This window comes from Bufo gargarizans, chromosome 4 (genome assembly GCF_014858855.1).
Source record: "Bufo gargarizans isolate SCDJY-AF-19 chromosome 4, ASM1485885v1, whole genome shotgun sequence".
NCBI classification, from domain to species: domain Eukaryota; kingdom Metazoa; phylum Chordata; class Amphibia; order Anura; family Bufonidae; genus Bufo; species Bufo gargarizans.
The window spans coordinates 97,225,724-97,240,202 of NC_058083.1; the positions used below are offsets into that span (position 1 = coordinate 97,225,724).

Sequence of the window (14,479 nt, forward strand, 5' to 3'; positions counted from 1 at the left end):
GTCTGGACTGTGCAGGGCTCCCGAAGTCAGGCTCTTCAAAGGACTCCTATAACAAGCCAGGGCCATAAAACTCCTCTCCCTCTGGCTTGTCATGCTCAGCTGTTGAGGGTATATACTGTGCCATATACCACCAGAGCACCAGGTAGGCCTCCTCCAAACATAGCTCCTGCCATACACAGTGCTCTAGTTCCTTCACCCATTCCTCCAGGGGCTGCTCTCCCAGGAAGGGCATCCGCAGGGCCACTTGCTTCTGCAATCGCTGCTCTACACTGGGGAGACTCTCATCTTGCTGGTATTGCACATTACCCAGGGCCTGGCACCAGATGTCTTTCCTTAATGCATCCCGGCCATCCAGGTCTTCCTCATCGTAGTGGAACGCTGTTTGAAGACTAGCAGATTCCATCCTGCTGTAGCCAGGGGCGCTGTACGGATACTAGCGTTGCCCTCAATATACTCCACGAACGGTGTCTCCGAGCTGCTTCTCCTCACACTAGGACGCCATCCCACTGCTTGCCACCAAATGTAATGGATCTCCTAGCACCCCGACCGGGTACCTCCGTCGATAGATGCTCCTAGTGCTTTCCGAGGACTCCAAGCACTCCACTTGACACCGTACGCACTGCAGACCCCACAAACCGCCGCAGCTTTGTTGGGGTCTCACCGTCCTCCACCCACGCTGGACCCAAGACCGGGCTTCAGCTTCCAGTGGGTGAACCTCTCCTACATCCAGAGAGCAGGAACCATGAACAAGCTCTTGCAAGAGCTTATACTCAAGGGAGTATTGTGCTACAGCAATCCCCAAGAGTGTAGTTATCGCATTCCCCAAACATGAGCCAAAACTTCATGAAGGTATAAAGCAGCGTCTTTATTTTAACACACAAGCATTTTATACACATCTTCCAACAAGGTTACCACCCACAGGGTTTTGTAAAAAACAACCAATAACCACATACAATACACTCAGACACAAAATCCTCCCCTCTGCCCGTGATAGAATTACCTCACACTGGGTTGATGCAATCATCACAGGCAGGCGAATACACAATATCCTCTGTCCTGTAGACAACCGAGAAGTAATTCAATTATCTCTCAGGACAAAGGACATCGCCAATACACATAGAGAGACAATGGAACAGACCTCCCTACTCAACGTATACAATGTCCCACCCTTTTCAATACACATAGACATTTAACATCCCAAAATGGCACGAATTAGACCAGGGGTTCAAGTTAGTCCAAGTCCTTTGTGAACAATGGAGGCCTGGCTTATGAGAGGGCCCATAATCCTGGGGCAAGAGGCTAGTAGCCAGGCCCCTCCAAAACCCAGTGGCGAGGTTGGTTTCGCCGCACATTACAATACAGATATATTGTAATGTATTGCAGAGGGCATCAGACACTCAAAAGTGAACATGAGAAATAAAGTAAAGAAAAAAAGTAAAAAAAAAAGTGTTTTTAATAAAATTAATAAACTAATAAAATGAATAAAGTAAAAAAGAAAAAAAAGCCCCTTTCCCCTTTTTTTATAATAAAAAACTGAAAAAAAATATTAGGTATCACTGCGTCCGTAATGCCTGGCTCTATAAATATATCACAGGATACACCCTGTCCGATAAACAGCATAAAAAAATAAAATAAAAACTGTGTAAAAAAAAGCCATTTTTGTCACCTTACATCACAAAATGTGCAACACCAATTAATCAAAAAGCTCCTACCTAAGACAATCGCCCCCCAAAAAAACTATAGCTCTCAGAACATGGAGACACTAAAACATCAATTTTTTTGTTTTAAAACTGTTATTGTGCTAAAGTGAAAATACATAATAAAATATACATATTAGATAGCTCCGTAACAACCAGCTCTATAAAAATAACACATGACCTAACCCCTCAGGTGAACACCATAAAAAAAAAAAAAAAAAAGCAATTTTTGTCACATTACATCACAAAAAAAATTGCAACAGCAAGTGATCAAAAAGGCGTATCCCCTCCAAAATAGTATCCATCAGACCGTCACCTCATCCCGCAAAAAATGAGACCCTACGTAAGAGAATAGGTCAAAAAACAAAAAAGCTATCACTCTCAGACAATGGAGACACTAAAATATGATTATTTTTTGCTTCAAAACTGCTAATATTGTGCTAAAGTGAATTTTTTTAAAAAAAAGTATACATATTAGGTATCGCCACGTTTGTAACAACCAGCTCTATAAAAATATCACATGACCTAACCACTCAGGTGAACACCGTAAAAAAAAAACTACAAAAGCCATTTTTGTCACACTACATCACAAGAATTGCAACAGCAAATGATCAAAAAAGCATATCAGACTGTCACCTCATCCCACAAAAAATGAGAGAATCGGTCAAAAAATAAAAAAGCTATGGCTCTCAGACTATGGATACACTAAAATATCATTATTTCCATTTAAAAAATGCTATTATTATGTAAAACTTAAATAAATAAGAAAAAGTATACATATTTGATATCATTGTGTCCGTTACGGACACAATGATATCAAATATGTATACTTTTTCTTATTTATTTAAGTTTTACATAATAATAGCATTTTTTCATGCGCTCTATAAAAATAGCGCATGATCTAACCTGTCAGGTGAATGTTGTTAAAAAAAATAATAATTATGTTGCCAAAACATCAATTTTTTGGTTACCTTGCCTCACAAAACAATAATATAGAGCAATAAAAAATCATATGTTCCCCAAAATAGTACCAATAAAACTGGTGCCTTATCCTGTAGTTTCCATAATGTGATTACTTTTTTGAGTTTCTACTGTAGGGGTGCATCAGGGGGGATTCAAATGGGACATCTAAAAACCAGTTCAGCTAAATCTGCCTTCCAAAAATGATATGGCGTTCCTTTCGTACTGCGCCCTGCCATGTGCCGGTGCAGCAGTTTATGATCACATGTGGGGTGTTTCTATAAACTGTGGAATCAGGGTAATAAATATTGAGTTTTATTTGGCTGTTAACCCTTGCTTTGCTATTGGAAAAAATGAATTGAAATGTAAAATCTGCCAAAAAAGTGAAATTCTGAAATTTAATCTCCATTTTCCATTAATTCTTATGGAACACCTAAAGGGTTAAAAAAAATTGTAAAATCAGTTTTGTATACCTTAAGGTGTGTAGTTTCTAAAATGGGGACATTTTTGGGTGGTTTCTATTATGTAAGCCTCACAAAGTGACTTCAGACCTGAACTGGTCCTTAAAAGTGGGTTTTGGAAATTTTCCGAAAAATTTCAAGATTTGCTTCCAAACTTCTAACGTCCCCAAAAAATAAAATGTAATTTTCAAAATGATCCAAACATGAAGTAGACATATAGGGAATGTAAAGTAATTACTAATTTTGGAGGTATTGCTATCTATTATAAAAGGAGAGAAATATACATTTTTACATTTGCTAATTTTTCAAAATTTTTGGTAAATTTGGGATTTTTTATGAATAAAAATGTTTTTTTTTACTCATTTTTACCACTGTCATGAAGTACGATATGTGAAGAGAAAACAGTCTCAGAATGGCCTGTATAAGTAAAAGCGTTTTAAAGTTATTACCACATAAAGTGACACATGTCAGATTTGCAAAAAATGGCCTGGGCAGGAAGGTGAAAACAGGACCGGAGTTGAAGGGGTTAACATTGAAAAAATACCTTTCATAAATATTATCTAGGCTCTTAGGTTATGTCTAGAGTCCTGCACACATTTGGTATCCTGTCAGAGCTGTTACCACACAGCTCTCTCCTCTGCTGCTGCTCTCTCAAGTGAACTCCAAAATGGCTTCCTGCATCCAGCTCACACAGACTCTGACAGGTTGCCTAGGTAACCAAACTCTTACTGAAATGGCTGCCAGTCTGGTGCCATTTCAGTTAATTCTAACAGAAAATTAGCAGATTATAAACAGATAAAAACTCACAAGAGGCAAGTGTATATCCCTGTCCCTGAAATGCAGCTGAATTTAGATAGCTGTGTGTGTGTGTGTGTGTGTGTGTGTGTGTGTGCGAAACATCATGGCGCCGTGCTATTGTTTTGTGAGATTGTGGAAAAGCTCTGCCTGCATAATGTTTATGCCTATATTGTATTGAAGCTGTAATTTGGCATTCCGAGCACTAGAGGCCACTGTTTTGCAGCTACAGTCAGCACACTCTGGGATCTGCATATACAAAGCAGATGATGACTCATGCAAGCTGCTTCTGAAAACCAGGAAGTCTGAGCTGATCTGACATGGTGGAAGGATTGTGCTGTGAGGGACTGAATCCGATTCCATCCTGGCTTGCGGATGTCCGGCAGTGAATGGACACTCAAAGGAAGGAGAGTAACTGTTGTCCCCTTACTGGATCCAGCCCTTTGAAAGAGAGGTTGTCCCAGGAAGACCAGTTCCAGTGTGTGAACAGAAAGCCTTATCATCACGCAAGGCCGCATGGTTGCTGAGAGCTTGGTGGCCATCCCAGATAAGTGGCATCCTAGGGCCCAGAACGGACGCAGGTCAGTATACCCGTTTACTCCTTGCTCTATAGTAGTGGCGCCTAAAGCAACAGAGACTAAGCCTAGGCCTTAAACTAGATAGATAATTAGGGCTGTGTGATTGCCAGGTTTTACAGAATTGTTCTGTGGCGCAGTATTGACTTTGCAGGCTCTGCTGTGTCCGCCATCGGCTAGGTTTGTCCTGTTCTGCGGCACAGTATTGACGTTGCAGGCTCTGCTGTGTCCACCATCAGCTAGGCCTGTCCAGTGGGCAGGGACAGTGACTGTGGGCCCGGGGTATAGTATTTTCTGTGCATGTTTGTATTGTTGCGATTATACTTGTGTTATTACTTTTGCCAAAGTAAAGTTTCTGTTCTCGCATATTAAGCTGGTGTCAGTGTTGCTTTCCTTGACTGTGACTTCGCTGTATCCTGGGGAGCCCACCCCGGTACACGGCTTACAACTTGGCGTAGTCGGCAGGATACAGCGACTGCAGGGTGCACAGGCGCAAGTCCAGCTTGCCCCCAACAATATGGCTACCCCAGTAGGATACATCCCTGTAGGGGCACTGCTGTGTCATCTGCCAAAGTATGACGGTAGAAACATGACATTGCAGGACTGGACTGAAAGGGTGCAAAGTATGGTTAAAATGTGTAACCTGACCCCCAAACTGCGGGCCAAGGTTGCATTGGGAGCCCTAGAGGGTGACGTCAGGCGGACAGTGATGGTAAGGCCTGACTCCGAAAGAGATACCCTAGATAAGATATTCTCCCTGCTAGAGAGAGCCTAAGGGGGAGGGCCAAAGTGGTACAGTTACGGAGTTACTTCTTTAACCGCCCCCAGCGAGAGGGCGAGACCCTGATGCAATATTCCAATGCTCTACAGGAGACGCGGAATGAGATACAACGACGAGACCCTGAGGCCATGGGCGCCTTCCGGGAGGTGGACCGGCTTCTACGAGATCAGTTCATAGTTGGGCTCTATTGTGCAACGGCCACATCATGGAGCGTGTCAGAGGACGCGCCTCATTCCCTGATTGGTGACTGACGCCGACACATACCTTCTAGGGGCGGGTGTTAGATTATTTATATCCAGCGTGTGTCTGGCCGCACACAGCCATCACAGCGCCGATGTATGCACGCTACAGTGCGGCAGCTTCACTCACGGGTGACACTGTTACGAATTATGTTCGCTCCTGATGACACATGACACATAAGAGTCATATAGAAACGCGTTGAGCGATTTGTTGTGTCATTCATCGCTCAATAGATAGGGCAGCTTAAATAAGCGATATCTTACTCACACTGGCTGTCTGGCTTTGAGCATATTGAAGCGTTATATACCGCTCACTTATCAGGGTAGCGCTAATAGGGTGCACCAGTACCCATTATAGCTGCTTTAACTGTGCTGACCATCCACTGTATAGCTCAACACACAGAGCATCAGAAATTGCCAAGTGGATTAGCATTGTTAGTCCCTGTACTAAGTGCAGTGTTATTATTATCCTGTTGTTACAGGTTATACCTTCATCAGTGTGTTGCAACACTGAGTGTTAGCCTGATACACAGGTTATTAGTCAGGCCTTCAGAGTGTCGGACGGTTTATTACCTGATCCCTCTCCGCACTTCTTATTCCCTGTATGCCTGATTTTATCTATTACCCTTTTGATTGATTTTAATAAAAACTTTATTATTTTCATATTTAACGTTCTATCAGGCTGAGATTTAATATTTCCATTGAACGTGTACCGCCATATTTACCTTATACTGTGAATTCATAGTGGGGCTCTCCAATAAATTCTTACAAGATAAATTACAAGAGATGACCCGAACAATGGCCGACATAACATTCTACAGCGTCTACTTAGCCGCCGTAGAGAGAGAAGAAGAGTCCATACCTGCGGCAGCAAGAGTAGTGAATAGCACGCATGTTACCATGGACTGGCCGGGGTATGAAGAATCAGAGTCCTTAAATGATGTGGTCCAGGCCCTGCGGGCGGAATTGAAAGAGCTCCAGCTGGAAGTGTCCCAGATGAAGGCAGAACCGTCCTGGCCTCCAGGAACGGTGCCCGTACCTCGTGCCACTCCACCCAGATCAACCCCGTGAGGGGGCCGGTCAGAAGAGGGCCTCTCTGTTGGGCTTGCCGAAAGTACGGCCATATGGCCAGAGAGTGCCCAGAACAGGTAGCGTCTGAGCCAGCGTTAAACTTCTGACCTCTGCAGTAGCTGGGCGTCCTGCGGTGGTGCACCAGAAGTTAAGCACTCTGCGTGAAGAATGTGATCTGTATGCCAGAATCCCCGTATTAGAAGCCGAGTTGGAAGGCCAAAAGGTCTGCTGCCTAGTTGATACAGGGTCAGAGTGTACCCTAATGCCTCTGGAGTTCTTCAAGAGCCACTTGATGGGGCCCGAATACGGGAGCGTCATCAGGCTGCCAGCTGCCGATAACAGAGAGATGGATGTTCGAAGGATAGTCTGGATGCGAGTCCGACTGTTTGGGAAAGACATCGCCAAGAAAGGGGTCGTGTTGGTGGACCATTCGTCCCGGAAAGGAATGGACATGACCCTGGGCATGAATATACTGAGAGAACTGGACCATTAACTCTATGCCAAGGAAGGAACGAAGTACTGGCAACGGGCCACCGCACACCGTCCTACCCAGAAGGTCTTACAACAGATGGTGAGGAGCTGTAGCCTGCAAAAGAGTAACCTGTCCGGTCGGGCCATTGGAGACGTGAGGGTGCTCCGGAGGACCCCGCTGAAGATTCCACCTCGACAAGAGTGAATATTGATGCTGCCAGTGGGGGGCTGGATGAAGATTGAATGGACTGGAGGTCCTAATCGAACCCGCTTATCAAGAAGAAACGCAGATTTGCCCACTGGTAGCCGGGCCCTTGCCATTGTGAAGGACAGATGTGTGCCTATACGATGCTGTAATGTTGTGAATTGCAAGTTAACTGTCCCTGCAAACACCCTGCTGACCAAAGTTTATATGTCCGAAGGGGGTATCGCTCAAAGAAGGGGCTTCACGTTGCAGCCTGATAGGAGATCAGCCTGGACCTACGTTACCAGCAGATCCCACCTAAGATGTATCAGGAGGTGAAAGACATGGTGGCCAGCATGTTGGAGAACCGGGTGATCCAGGAGAGTCAAAGTCCGTGGGCTGCTCCGGTAGTCTTGGTGCGGAAGAAAGATGGGAGTCTCCGGTTCTGTGTGGATTATCGGAAACTGAATGCTCAGACCATCCGGGATGCCTACCCCCTTCCACGGATTGAGGAATCATTATCATCCCTAAGCCAAGCAACTCAACTCTTGACCTGACTAGTGGGTACTGGCAGGTGCCGGTGGCTAAGAAGAACAAAGCCAAGCCAAGACGGCCTTTATTCTACCTGTTGGACTCAACAAGTTCAACCGGATGCCCTTCGGCCTCTCCAATGCTCCAGGGACATTCCAGCGATTCATGGAACACTGTCTGGGGGACCTCAACTTCGAATCAGTATTGATATACCTGGATGACATAGTAGTGTTCGGGGCTTCCTTTGAAGATCACCTCCAGAAGCTGCGACAAGTCTTGGGATGGCTAAGGGACCATGGGCTCAAGATCAAGCCAAAAAAAGCCAGCTGTTCCAACAGCAGATAGAGTACTTAGGACATGTGGTCACCCAGGAGGGGGTAAAACCATCCCCCAGCAAGGTGGAGGTCGTTCAGAAGTTCTGAAAAAAAGCTAATTCATTGGATTGCCATAAACACCTCTGTGAAGTTAGGGAATCTGCTACTTGTGATACTAAAGTTAAAAGCTTTGTTAAAGGACTACATTAATTTTAATTGATTGTCAACAATCATGCTGAGAGCGTGAGATTCTTCATATGAGGCTGAATGGACAGTTACAGTACTTAAAATTCCTTATAAAGTTCTACCAAATTATAACTGGTAAGAAAGAAAGGGGAATGACAAAGAAGTCACAGCTGTTCACAGACGCTTCTGAAGAAGATCAAGGAATTCCTGATATATAAGTTAAAATCTGTGTCCAGAAAAGCTGTGTCAAGCTGTGTCAAATAGTAAAAGGTGATAAATCTTGTACATGAACATCATTGGAAAATATGATATCATTCAATTTAAGGACTGCACATCATCTACATACAGTTCTATCAATCCTATCATAGACTTTATGTGATTCAAATTTAAGATAAATAAACTGAAATTACAGTATCAAGATCATGACGAGACCAGAGGAAGATGACGAAGAGAAAAAGATGCCTAATAGATAGTAGATTAGTTCTTAAATTTATTTAATTGGAGGTGCCTGGGCTTCCAGATGTGAAGGTGCAGATGGTACATTTTATGTTCCTAGACAAGTTGGACACTGAGTCGAATAAAGACAAGAAAACCAAAGGGTTTTTTAAACGGTGGAAACTGTTTATTGCCAATAACTATACGCAGGAGGAAATTAAGGACATTATGCAGTCATTCAAATATACGGAATGGTATAGTCTAGAGGCCCTCAAAGGCACCCTGGGGAGGCTAGCCATTTAACCTCTAATGTGCAGTAAAGGGAGTGAGCCCGGAGGAATACTGATAGGACGTATATCAGAAGATGCTAGAGATGACAGTTTGATCAAACCTGGAGACAGTTTTGCTGAAGTGACCTAGTTGGGTGGGAGGGGGGGAGGGGGAATTGGGGGGTTGGGATATTTTCCATTGTTGTGTATAAAATTGATAAAATGATGTATCACCTCTGTATTGATGCTGTATTCAGAATCCTGTACTGTTTCTATATCGTATAGTGAAACGAATAAAACAATTTTGGAAAATTTTTTTTTATTTAATTGGTATTCAATCACCGTTTACCATATGTTCAGCAAATATTATTATTGTGTTGTCAAATAAATTATTGATGGACAATTAATTTATAAAGTAGAAAAGAAGAATGAAGAATCCAAGATAATTGTAAAATTTTATATTGTGGGTTCGAAAAGATTATTTCACCCTCGAGAGGGGGAAATGTTAAATATGTGATATAATATTAATTTATATTTATTATAAAGTATGTATTACATTACACACAATTTATAGTAATACACTTGGCAATGGGAGGTCTGTATGGGAACGTCAAGACCTATATTTGAAGTCTACCATATATGACAATGTATAAGCCCATACATTATTAAGGACACGCCTGTATCTATCGTATAAATGACCTACAGGGACAGACAAGGGGTGGTCTTCTTATACTCACTCTCAAGTCTGTTGGGGGTTGTTATTGCTGGCTAGAGATGAAGACACAAGGAGCCTTGGGAGGAGGATTCCTGACCTTCAACAATGATACTTCAAGGACTCTCAACACTCACTCATGGACAATAGATTAAGACTTTTCCTAAACTATTTCTGTAAGTAATCAACTCTCAGGAAGACCAAAAATAAATTGCATTATTTATTTTTTATGTAACTTTTGTTGAATCCTGGTGATGAGTCCTCCGGGTGTTCTTTACTCCAAATAAATATACACTAGATTTGGAGAGGATTACCAAATCAGGTTGATATATTTTTCATACATAAGTATTTTACATTTGGAGACATATTACGGGTAACCCCTTTAAGGACAAAATAGATATCAATGTCTTTAATCCTCAGCACCTAAACAAGAAAAGTATCAAGCTGAAAGACGCCGGCCACCAGTGGTGGCCCCCTGTTCCCGACATGTCTCGCAAACTGCTTCATCTAGGAGTGGTGCACAACTACTAGATACCAATATTTAAAGTATTATATATTAGCCAATCATTCCTAAATTATGAAGGCGGTAAATGACAGACTTCAGTATTGTTATATGTTCACCAGAGTCCTTCTTCTCTTGATGGTTTTCACTTATGGGAACTGACCTGTCAAGTGACCTGGGTGCGACTCTCAAGGGTCAACCTATTTCATACACTCAATCTTGCATGCTCCTACACACAGATTGAACATAAATCACACTGCAACACGGACATTCATACTCCACAACAGGCTGCCACTATATATATTTAAATGAATATACAAATAGATAAATGGCTCATAGAAAACCCCCAGCTCCCCACTCTCAAGCAGGCACACAGTAGCACTAGCTACACTTATAACAGACACACGGTCAGACAAACCACACTCATACACTTAACCCTTTAATGACCAGGAAATGTTGAATTTTTTCATTTTAGTTTTCTACTCCCAGCCCTCCCAAAGCCATATTTTTTTTATTTTTTCATTCATGAAGGTTAGTTTTTTTGTAGGACAAGATGCACTTTGTAATGGGTCCATATACGGTGGTATAAAATGTAGTGGGAAATGGGAAAAAAATTCCAAATGGGGTGGAATTAGAAAAAACACCATCCCTTAACAGTTTTATGCAGGTTTTTTTTACCCCATTTCCTAAGCAGTAAAACTGACCAGTTACTGTTATTCTCCAGGTCAGTATGTACAGTATGTATAGTTTTTCTACTGGGAAAATAAAATAAAAAATACTTTGAAAAATAATGTTTTTTTTCTTCTTATCACCATATTCTGACCCCTCTAACTTTTTTTCCAGGGCGACCTGTACTTTTCAATGATACTATTTTGGGGTGTGTATGACTTCTTGATCACTTTTTATTGAAAAAATTTCTGGGAGGTGAAGCGACCCATAAACGGCAAAATGGCATACTGGAAGAAAAGTCAAAATGGCCGTTTTGGGAAAAATATTTTTATATTTTAATAGTACGGGCATTTTTTGCACACGGCTATGCCCATGATGTGTATTCTTTTAGACTTTTATGTTACATATTTTTGGGAAAGAGGGGTGATTTGAATTTTTTAGATTTTTCATATTTTTATTTTTAAAAACATTTTTTTTACACTTTTTGTATAGTTAGAACTATATAACTATAGAACTATAACAAGCAGCCATCATATTGCTTGTCTCACAGACTCACACAGGAGGACAGGGGCTGCCGCAAACATGCTCCGGCTCCCCCGATCCCCGCAGGGGGGAACCGGATCACAACCGGGTTTTAGGGAAGCCAGATGCCGTGGTCAGGATTAACTATGGCATCTGCAGGGTTAAATGTCCGCATTACCACCGATTGCAGACTTTAGACCCGGGTGCCTGCTGTTTAAAACAGCAGGCACCCGGTGGCCATGGCACCCACTGCAAGCGCAAGTGGTGCCATTTTTAAATGCCCTCCCGCCAAAGTAAATTTACTGTTGGTGGTTGGGAGAGGGTTAATATGGAGCTTACTGGGCTCATTACAGGCCACAAGGCAAACAATTAAAGACTTAGAAGAAATAAAAATATAAAATGGATTAAAACAGAAAGGTTCTTATACTTGGCAAATGGTTTGATGAGAGTCTGTTTATTGGTCCTGGGCAAAGAAAGAATGCAGAACACAATCCAATGTCTGATCCCCAAATTGTGTCAACAGGCATATCCACAGCCACACATTTTTATCCCCACTCACAGAGGATTGGGCTGAGAGGGATCCCCCTCCCATTCCTGGCCCAGCCTCCGAGGTATAAATGTATTAATTATGTTTACTTCACCTCCTGCCTCCAGCTGGCAGACATGGAATATTAGCAAACTATAGTTTTCCATCTGCTACAACCTGCTGTCATAAGTTATATTGCATCATGCCGATCGTTCAGATACCAAATATGACCCAGCATATGTAGATTGTACAGGAGGTGAGTTACTCATTACATGGGAAAGCAGGCGTCCACCTGTGGGGTTTCAGTCTCCGTGCAATGCTCACATTCTACCACATGCGATTATTAAAGTTATGACAATGTAGGTCCTATAAGGGATGATATACAGCTTGCAAACACCTTCACTCATATTATAATGTGCTATCTCAAGGATCCTGGAGGCATGCTGGGAAGGAGCCAACTTGTGTTACTACTTTCCTTCACAGAGAAGGATTCATTTGGTTTAGCAGTTCCAGAAAATCCAGTTTCTAGCAGTCAGGTGACAAATGGATGACAACGAAATGTGTATTCCTACTCACAATAAGCTATCACGCCAGACATATTGCTAATTTGAGTCAGTAAAAACTAAAAATATAGTGATCGGCAGTTTTGTGAGCAGGTACGGTATGTCAAATATATGCACTAAAGCAATTGCGTTGCTCACGGAGTCTGTGTTATATAGTTGCTGCGGTGGGTCTCTATGACAGAACAAAATTCCAATAATATAGCCAAACAAAGGAACTAGTCATGGCACTCACCAGCATAAAATATTCTTCCTTTATTTCTCCTTATAAATAAAAACAGGGTAGTCAGATGCGGGGCGCCCAGGCGACAGCTGTTTCGCGTTGATCAGCGCTTCCTCAAAACCTGCATAATGACCCGGTTGTGCACTCGTCTAATAAAGCCATGAGCACTACACATCATTAAATCACGCTAAACAGCATGCTAATTTACATATGCAACTACTTCTTAAAGGAACATGCTCAAATAATTTTTGTCATTGAAACCTATTGAACCCATCCCTCTGGTTTGCATTATTAACTGAGCCTCTGTTTGCAATAGTACTTTTTGGCAACCTCCTCCTTTCATCAGGAGTTTTACTTTTTATATTTTATTGCTAATAGAGATGAGCAAATTTTTTCTAAATCCACTGGTTTGCCAATGTTTGGGGGAAAAATTTGGTTCTATCCGAATTTGTTTGCGCTGAATTTTGTTAAAAAACGGCTATTTCCAAAACCCTAACTAAGTGGTACAATGATCCCCACAAGCTATTTAGAATGGGCTGTGCAGAAAACGACACATGTTGGAGATGTGGGTCCCAAACAGGTACACTAGGACATATCATGTGGAAATGTCCTCTGATTCGCACATTCTGGGAACAGGTTGAACAAAAAATTTATGAAATCTGTGGCACTACAATAGAACTGACACCTCCTTCAGTCCTTCTTTGGCTCCCTTCCAAGGGATGGAAGCCCTCGAAGTTTGACTTGCCCACCCTACTTGTTCAATCAGCAAGGTTATTAATACCAGTTAATTGGCTTAGTACCTCCCCTCCTTCACTAAAAAATTGGTTCGAAAAGATTGACCAAGTTTTTCTGATGGAGGAACTCGCTAGCTGGGCAACCAGAACACACTCGAAGTTCCGAAGCCTGTGGAGTCCTTGGAAAGTGTTCCGCGATTCAATGACCTTGTAGGAGATTTCTACATTAGACTCATTATTTATCCCACTTCAGGTGGAGATATGATATTGAATTCATGCCCATCAAGTTTGATAGATTATGATGTCTAATATTTATTGCATGCTGAGGGTATACCTTGTAGCTCGTCATCTAGTTTGTAGCTGATCATTTGTCACTGATAGATTGTACCCATGAGTGAGTGAGTAACATTCCTAGGACATTAAACACCCACCTACTTGGAGTGTACCAAAAGTTTTCCATAACCTTACTACATTATTATGTAATAATAATAATATAGGCTGAGTTGTTTATCTTTGTACGTAAACTTTAATAACATATGTTATTGAAATTATATGTAATCTGTACATTGTCCCCCCCCCCCTATTTCTTATCCTTCCCTTCCTTTACCTTCCCACCCCTCCCTCTTGCCTCTCCTCCTTCCATCACCCCTCCTTATCTGATCTCGTTAATGCAACTTGATATTTGCCTGATGTTAATGTGATGCCATCAGACTGTCACTTGCATCTTGTCTGATTTTCATGATTTCTTAAATAAAAAGAGATTTGTTAAAAAAAAAAAAAAAAGGCTATTTCCTGGCTGCAGAGAACCTTTATAGTGGTGTAGAACACTGTGCCTTGCAGTAACACACATAGGAAATCCGTATGACATGCAGATGACAGGCATTGCTCTTAGAATCACTGCACACTTCACTTATTTGGGCAGTTACGGGGCCAAAACTGACCAAATAACTTATTCAGCGTACCAGACACCCTAGGGGTGATGTGTGGTGAGTGTACTAGTGATGAGGTGCTGAGGATAGTAGTACTCACAGTTCAGTTGTCCCCTGGGGCCGGCGTGCAGTG

At 42.2% G+C, this 14,479-nt stretch overlaps 1 protein-coding gene across 1 annotated transcript in view; it reads right to left on the reverse strand.

Moving 5' to 3' along the window:
• LOC122935101 (galactose-3-O-sulfotransferase 4-like) overlaps nucleotides 1-12,825 on the reverse strand; it is a 53,584-nt gene extending 40,759 nt beyond the window's left edge. The window contains exon 1 of the mRNA XM_044290862.1: nucleotides 12,696-12,825. Coding sequence (XP_044146797.1) covers nucleotides 12,696-12,701 — 6 coding nt within the window. The 5' untranslated portion in view covers nucleotides 12,702-12,825. The remainder of the gene's footprint in view (nucleotides 1-12,695) is intronic.
• Nucleotides 12,826-14,479: the final 1,654 nt, after the last annotated feature.